Source organism: Antechinus flavipes, chromosome 6 (genome assembly GCF_016432865.1).
Source record: "Antechinus flavipes isolate AdamAnt ecotype Samford, QLD, Australia chromosome 6, AdamAnt_v2, whole genome shotgun sequence".
In the NCBI taxonomy this organism is placed as follows: Eukaryota; Metazoa; Chordata; class Mammalia; order Dasyuromorphia; family Dasyuridae; genus Antechinus; species Antechinus flavipes.
The window spans coordinates 260,830,189-260,838,551 of NC_067403.1; the positions used below are offsets into that span (position 1 = coordinate 260,830,189).

Sequence of the window (8,363 nt, forward strand, 5' to 3'; positions counted from 1 at the left end):
TCTGTTCCTCTAACACACATATATGTACACAGTCACATAAGGAAACACTGAATTTCAGAGTTCTTTCTCAATGTATCTTTGGATTTGAAACAGAATCAATAGGCTGTAAGAGGAAGACAGTCACAGGATGTATGAATATCTGGAGATTGACTGAGGAATCAGTAATAGAGAAAGAAATTAGGAAGATTCCAATCATCCCATGAAAGCTTCTAATTCATTCCAGCTCATCCTCTGTCTCTCTCTAATTATACCTCAGTTATTCCTGGTTTGGGAAAGATGAAGAGACTATACACCAGGGACCTGAGAACTTACAGTTGGTTGACCAGACAAAATGTAGCTAAGACAGTCACAAGACATCAGAGAAAGTCATGAGGTATCAGTGCAAGAGAGCTAAGAGCTAAGTCAGGAAGTGATGGAAAGATAATTTTTATTAAGGGACACTTTTTCGTGAGCCCCAAGCTCTAACTGGTCAGCAATACCAGCTCAGGAAATGACAGGGTGTATACTCACCTACTGCTAATTTTTGGTCTGGCCCCAATTCTGACAAAAGGCTTCTGCAGGCAGTGGTGGGCCAGAGGTCAGAGGATTTTCTGCGGGTCATTCACTCCAGGGAGATCCTTCATATAAAAGGTAGATTTACTTCTGTATTCTGTTGAAGTTTCTTCTCCTTCTAGTCTTATGCAAGCATCAACCAAAATCTCTTTGATTTTAAATGTTCATGTCTCAAGAGAGATTTGGCTAATGGGAATAGGTAGGTGGAATAATAACATCTGAGATCTTTAGAAAAAAAATCCTATCTATATTTAAGCATTTTTACCTTAACTTATTTCTCATCTATTTTCTATCTCGACATATACTCGCATGCATATGAGATCCATTGAATTCATCTGTGGTGTCCAAGAATAACACTTGGAAGCTGGATTCCCAAGGTTCATTAGACAGGAGGATTCTAGGGGTTTGGCAAACTTTGAGATCAGTTCTTGGTGTTCAGATGAGCCATAAAGCTAGGGAGAAGTCACAGCAGAAAGGTTACATGATTAGGTCATATCCCAATGTTTCAGTGGAACAAGTAGAGAGATAAAAGACTTAGTGGCTCTTAGAAAGGTTGGTTGAGGTTGAAGGAAGTGAATAAAATTTTAAAGTTCACTCTAAACCATCAGAGTGAACAAATTTCTGGGAAAGAAGGTCCCTGCATCTCATACACATGCACGTGAATATGCCTTGTATATTCTAATGAATACACCTGGATCCTCAAGAATTTTGAGGAACTAAGAGTTGACATACTGTAAGCATGAGAGAAGAGTCCTGTGTTACAGGTAGTTCTGGTTCATTGGGCTATTAAAAAGGAAGCGGACTGAAATAAATTTTAGTCCTACTCTCTCTATTCCTCAGGAGATATGTCTACCTCTGAAGACTCACCTGTCTCTATAGCCTCCAATTTGCCATGGCTTGGGGACAAGTTTTATTGGGTATTTTTGATATTCCCAGTTAAGATTTTGGGGGAAGCAAAATGTCAAAGTCACAAGAAGCAAAGATGAGATCAGACAGAAATCAGAATCCAAGATTAGCTTGTCTTTTGACCTTTTCCCCATCTTCTCACAAGATTCCAACAAATCAGAAGTTCCTCCTTAGCACAAAGGGTATTCTGCCATTATCAGCTCCTTACAAGTATCTCTTATTTTCAGGTCCTGGTCAGTGCCTTGCTCTGGGACCACAATTAAAGGATTCCATTAAAAGAAACCATCTTCCAACCCCCTCCCATACTAAATAACTTTGAATTCTAATGGCTAATCTTTACCTAGCACTTTGAGGTTACAATTTAAGAAGCATTTATTAAGTGACTCCTATGAGCAAAGGAGAAAAGTAGTTTAATTTCCTTAGTGCATTCTGTCTATAAAACAAACCTGAAAGGTGGGCACTTGGCATATTTCAGTTCAGGAAATTTAATTCAGGAAACTTACCCTTAGAAGAAAATTCAGTCAGACTCCTAACAAAGGCCAGAGGTAGATTTTAACCCTGGTCTTTTCTGACTTCACATTATTGGTTTTTTCCCCACTATATCACATTATTGCTCAGGGACCACAAGTCTCTGCTTTAGAGCTTGGAGACAGAAATGTTGTCAAAGGAGAATAGAAGGGATGCTATTATTCAGTAGCCTGAAGTTCTACTCTGTAGAACCCCTAAGGTCTCCAGGGCTGGCTCTAGACATCCATGGTCTTCATAGGTTAGGAGGTATGAAGGAACAGATTAGAAAGATTTGGAGGCTGTCCCAAGAAGTCTGTCTAACCTGTAGCTCCTCCGAATGTTACTTGATGCACATCTCTCCACTGTGATCCCCTGTATCCTCAGGAGATTAGATTGTGTTGAAGGGGAGTGCCTGCAACTTTAACCATAAGAGCTCTGATCCTCACTGATCACTCCCAGCCTTTTGGTGCTTTCCCTTGTATCCCTAGGACACAGTCTCTTTGGGTAAGTGAATGCATGAGAAGCAGGACCCATTTAGATGTTCTCTATGGAAGTATTCTCCATGTGGAACAACTCTCTCTGAGGCTTAGACATTAGGGGGAAACCTCAGTCTTACATTTCACCATCACCTAGGAAAGATTCTCTTGGGAGAAGCATAAATACCCCCCTTCCCTATGGCCTAAATGGGGACCCCAGGAGACAAACTGTACGAACTTTCCATTAAAAGCTTTTGCCCTTTTCATAGACCAAGCTTCTGGGTCCTCTTCATCTACATCTGTGTGTCCAAGGCATGTTCTGAACCTAAAACTTAAGAGGGAGAGACATTTCTGCTACCTGAAATGATTCAGTGTATTTTTTACAGGTCAGTGTGCGCAGGAACATCAAAGGATCAGCAGAGATTTCCTAAGAAAGGACCCACCCCCATGGCCCAGTTCTCTACAGAATCCCCCCAGGACCAAGGTTTTGACCATGGGATCGAGGCAACAGGGACGGACTTCCCCCACAGCCCTGTGAATGTAACTGAAGAAAGAACACACCCTTCAGTAGTACCCTACTTTGTCCTGGTCATCAGCCTGGGTGGGCTGGTGAGCAATGGCCTTGTCATCTGGATTCTCAGCTTTTGCATTAAGAAGAACCCCTTCTCTGTCTACATCCTTAACCTGGCCTGGGCTGACTTCCTCCACCTTGTCTGCTGGACTCTAATCACCATAAATTTTTTCTTCCCAAGCCCATTGATTTCCATCCATGTAGTCATCGCCCCTGTCACAGTCATTTTCTACAGCGTGGGGCTGAGTCTGCTGGTGGCCATCAGCACGGAGCGCTGCCTGTCTGTTCTCTTCCCCATCTGGTACCAGTGTCTCCGGCCGAGACGCACGTCCGCGCTGGTGTGTACCCTCGTCTGGCTCCTGTTTGCCCTGCTCCTGGTGGCGATGGGGTTAATGTGTGTGTATTTAGCCCACAGTTTCTGCTATGGTTTTTTTGTAACTAGTTCACTGTGGATTCTTCTGCTCATTGCCCTGATGAGTGTGTCCAGCCTGGCTCTGCTGCTCAGTGTCCAGTGTAGCTCCCAGCGACGCCAGCCTCCCAGGCTCTACGTCCTCATCCTGCTCACGGTCCTCCTGTTCTTCCTCTGCGGTCTGCCCTTTGGGATTTTGTTGTTGATGCAATCCTTGGAACTAAGCTTCCCTTTCATGATGTACCTTTATAAAGTCTCACCCCTCCTGTCTACACTGAATAGCAGTATCAACCCCCTCATTTATTTCTTCCTAGGGAGTTCCAGGCAGAAGAGGCTAAGGGAGTCCCTCACCCTTGTGCTGCAAAGAGTGCTAGGGGAGGAGGCAGAGCTGGAGGATGGTACGAAGACAGCCTCCATTGGTCCCATGGAGATTACCCTCTGAGCTTGGAGCTAGGCTCTCACTTTGTGAAGGCCAGGAGAAAAGGCACTTGCCCAGGCTGCCGGCCTCGGTGATGCTGCCTTTCAGTCAATGCTAGATGCAATCATTTCATTTTCTGAGGAGGAATGCCCATGTTTCCCTTTCTTCCAACATGAGTCCTCCAGGTCTTCTCTAAGAGAGAAAATAGCTCTTAGGCTCGAGTCTTCATAGTGTATTTGAAGTTCAGACACTCCTGGAGGGCAAAAAAAGAACAAATAACATCTTTTTTCTCTCATTTAGACACTTACGTAAGTAAAAAGATTTGATTGCCCCGAATAGAATACTATTAATGTATTACTATTAATGTAACATGAGTCCATTTTCTGTAGGGTCTTGGTATAATGAATAAAAAGCCAAGCTCATAATCAGCAAAGATAAGCCCAATTTCCTCCTCTGATATGGTAATGATTGTGTAAAACACTTCATCAATAAGTGCTTTAAATAGCTCTCTAAGACTATAAGTTGCAGACAAAGAACTGAACAGCATTGATGGAGAGACTTTCCTTACTTATGACTTCTCTATAGCAGTAAAATAGCAGACCAAGCTCCTATCCCCATCTATAGGCTCAAAAAAGCAACATCAGGACAACTTCAAAAACTGACAGAACAATGGCAATGATGGGGATATCATGGGGCAGCATTTCTTTGGGCTGTTCTGCTTAGTCTTTAGGTTAAGAAATCTTTTCCATTTCATATCATTGGGAGATTGAGGTTCATAGTTAAAATTTTTGTGATCTAATTTTTGCTAAGTCTCATATATGACTACACATGTATGTTATATATCCATATTCATATGCTATTACATATATACAAATATGGCTGTGTGTCTATCAGACTACAATGAGCTGCTGCAGAGTTTTTACCATTTCCTTGCACAATTTGATTTCATCAAAGAGTAAAGGAGACTTGAGGATGACCTTTCTGTCATTTCCAATGGCAATGATTTTGTATCACCAACTCCTGCAATTCTCTACTTTAGCTTCTAGAAAGGGGCGTATACTAATGTGGTATGGTAATAATGGTTGGTATAAAATATCCCTTTCTCCAAATGTGATCTACTCTTTCACAAAATGTTCAAGTGAAAGTGATCTCAAATTTAGCCATTGAGTTAAGAGAGGTTGCAACTGAGATAACTCTGAACTCTGGGAGTCCTTTGGCCCAAGTTCTCAAGATATTCTCCCGATATATGGATAAGTTTTTTCATGATCTACTTACAGAATGTAGAATTGCTGTCCAATATGCCCTTTATTCCTAGTGCAAACACTGTGATCTATCAGCTGATCTGGTGAGATGGCTAAGAGGATGGCAACTGGGAATATTGCAGGACCACTCAATTTCCCAAGGTACTCCACAGGTTAATGGAAAGAAGATATATAGAACAGACTTCTTCTGACCTTCCCCTACAACTGATTCCTTCTCAGCACTTCAGGAAGAATATTGTTTTCCCTGAACTTACTCAAATGTCTTAGGTTCTGAACTAGGTCACTATCAAATTTTCCTAGTCACACTTCTATTTTCTGTGCAGCATCACTCCAGTTCATCAAGAAATTCTCTCTCTTATTTTAAATTCTGTAATGAATTAATTGATTGATACTTACGAGGGTGTAGCATTTTAGTATTTATTTTAAATGAAAGAATGATAATTGATTTACTTAATCTATATTCACATTTATATTTTAATATTCTAATTATTAAAAATTTTCCATTTAGATAAAATTATCTAATTTGGCTATATTTATATTTATAATCTGCAATATATTAAATAAAAACAAATATAGAAATAAGGCAAACTTTTTTTGTAGTCAATACTAAGTAATATAAATATTATTGCATCCTTTAGTATCTTGTTCAATAACCACTGTTCAACAATGATTTACTCTTTACAGCCCTGGAACATTTGGTACATTCTTTGTGGTCCTCAGACAATATATTGTAACTTTTTCATGTAAATATCTAATAGTCTACCATTCTCATTATACTTGGGTAAGCTTTATGTATTTCTAGTATATGAATATGTGATGACTGTAGAATTAGTCAAAGATTTTATAATAATAAATAAAGGCAATATGAATGTTATAGAGCTTTTAATCCTCTCATATACAGGGAATTATTATCATTATTAATGATTTATCAGTTTCATTTATCTTCCATGAAAACGTTGATCCTGAGGATTCTCTCAAAGAATGAAAACAATTTCTTCACTACTTATGAGTTCAATATGAAACTTCTCTCTTTTATTAATTGTTGGGTATCTTGTTTTATTTTTATTTTGTTAAATAATGTCTGCTCTGTATTCTATGTATTGTCAGGTTGAGTCTTTGTATACTAGATGAGGGATTCTTTACATTTGCTGTGGTGGATGAACTATATTCTTATAATTCTAGGGGGAAGTCCTTTCGTAATAATCAAAAACCCGAAAGTTATTTTTAAATCACTCAGTCAACAATTTTTAAAAATTTTATTTATTTATTTTTTCTGGGGCAATTGGGGTTAAATGACTTGCCTGGGGTCACATAGCTAGGAAGTGTTAAGTGTCTGAGGCCATATTTGAATTCAGACCCTCCTGATTTCAGGACTAGTGCTCTATCCACTGCACCACCTAGCTGTCCTCCAACAATTATTTCTTAAACATCTACTATGTTCTAATATGTGCTAACCCAGATTGAGGGTGACTGACAAGTCTCATTTGACCTTTGATATCCAGCTGCCACCACATTGTCACCTGTGGCTTCAACAAGCTCTAGCATGTTGAGCGGCCACACTCCAGTAAATTATCTTGGCATATGGGACAAATCATTTTAAGGGTAACCAGTGGGTCTTAAACTTTTTGGGGACTTAGGGAGATGTTTGCCTTAAGCATGTGAAGACTTTCTCTGTTGGAATGGGCAGATGAGAATAATTTGTTCCAACGGCCATAAAGATGGTTGAACGAGGCATTGTGGAATCCTTAGAGCTGGATCATATATAGAAGATTCAAGCTCATTTACTACATCACCAGTCATCCTGACTTTTGTTATGCCATTGGATGTCAATGACTCTGGAAAAGAAAGTGAGGTTGATAGCTTTATGCAACTCTGCTTCACCTAAATCCAATTCACAAGCAAGTCAAAACATCATCCCATGATCTCATTGGCCCTCTTCAAAAAGAAGGACAAATTACAGCAATTATGTGCTAGGTACTGTTCTAAACACTGGAGACACAAAAAGGCGAAAGAACTCCTTCAGGAGTTCACAATCTAATGAGAGAGACAACATGCAAACAACTGTATATAAACTAAATATATTGGAGAAAATCAACAGAGGGAAGGCAATGGTGTTAAGGAAGATCAGGAAAAAACTTCTTGCTAGAAATAAGATACTGTTTAGATTTGAAGGAAATGAAAAGGATAGCAGGAAAGGAAGGAAAGAAGAATGAAGGGAGAGATAGGAGAAAGAGAATAAAGAAGATGGACTTTTCCCTTCCTTTCTCATTATCTTAATCTAGAAGAATAGCAATATAACAATCAGGGTTTTTATTGTTGGAGTATGAAAACTAAAAGTTTTCCATGTTAAGCATTCTGGAAGTATGATTCCAGGATAGAGAATACATTCTGAATAACTCTACTATAACCTAATAGAAGTGATTATACAGACAGAGGCTTCCCATCTTCCCCTTATTAGCCATAAACAATTCTTTAGGACTAAGGAATCATCCTGTCATCCAAATCTCTGTGAAATGTCCTATAATACATTTACTTGCTATATTCAAATCTAAACCTCATCATCACTTGCCTGCTGTGTTCTGGGAGAGAATATAAGTAAATCCATTTTGTGATCTAATTATTTCCATTTAGACACCTTTTTTAAAGATATAAAATTTTCCTCTCAATTTTTTTCTTCTTAAATTTAAAACAAAGTTCTTTAGAGAGTTCACTAGGTCAAGGAGCCAAAGTAATAGAAAAGTTGCCAGCTGAGTGGTTTAGACTGTATAGAACTAATGATTCTAACCCAAACCCTGTATACATACCTAAAAATATGGCAAGAAATCAATGCCAAGAACACAAAGGAAAAGTTTCAAAGTTGGAGAGTTGGGATTTGAAATATTAGTCCAGAAATGGGAATTCTCAGGTGGAAATGTGAATAATCCTCTTCTTTTCTAATCTTAGGACTTGAATTAGAATGTTTGGACATGACAGATCTGTTTTTTCCTCTGGCCAGTCACCAATGGATAGCTAGTCACCTCTTGACTGTTGCTATAGGTAGCTACTCTACTCATATTTTAACTTTCATTTTCATAGTCATGGTCTTAGCTTCACTTTCTGGGGTTCCCCGACTCCTGAGAAGTAGAAGTAGATTCCAAGATTCACAAGTTCATCTGCTCTTCACCTCAACTTCAAGTTTTGCATTAAGAAGAACCCCTTCTCTGTCTACATCCTTAACCTGACCTGGGCCGACCTCAGCAAAGGTTTCCTGAGAAAGGACTAC

At 39.2% G+C, this 8,363-nt stretch overlaps 1 protein-coding gene across 1 annotated transcript; it reads left to right on the forward strand.

Annotated features, from left to right (window-relative positions):
- The first annotated feature begins 2,888 nt into the window (after window positions 1–2,888).
- On the forward strand, window positions 2,889–3,863 carry LOC127541721 (mas-related G-protein coupled receptor member X2-like). Its single transcript, XM_051966940.1, has one exon. The coding sequence runs from the start codon at window positions 2,889–2,891 to the stop codon at window positions 3,861–3,863; it is 975 nt and encodes a 324-aa protein (XP_051822900.1).
- Window positions 3,864–8,363: the final 4,500 nt, after the last annotated feature.

What these genes read in the sequence shown, in the direction of transcription:
- LOC127541721 (XM_051966940.1), top strand. Translation starts at nt 2,889, where the DNA reads ATGGCCCAGTTCTCTACAGAATCCCCCCAGGACCAAGGTTTTGACCAT.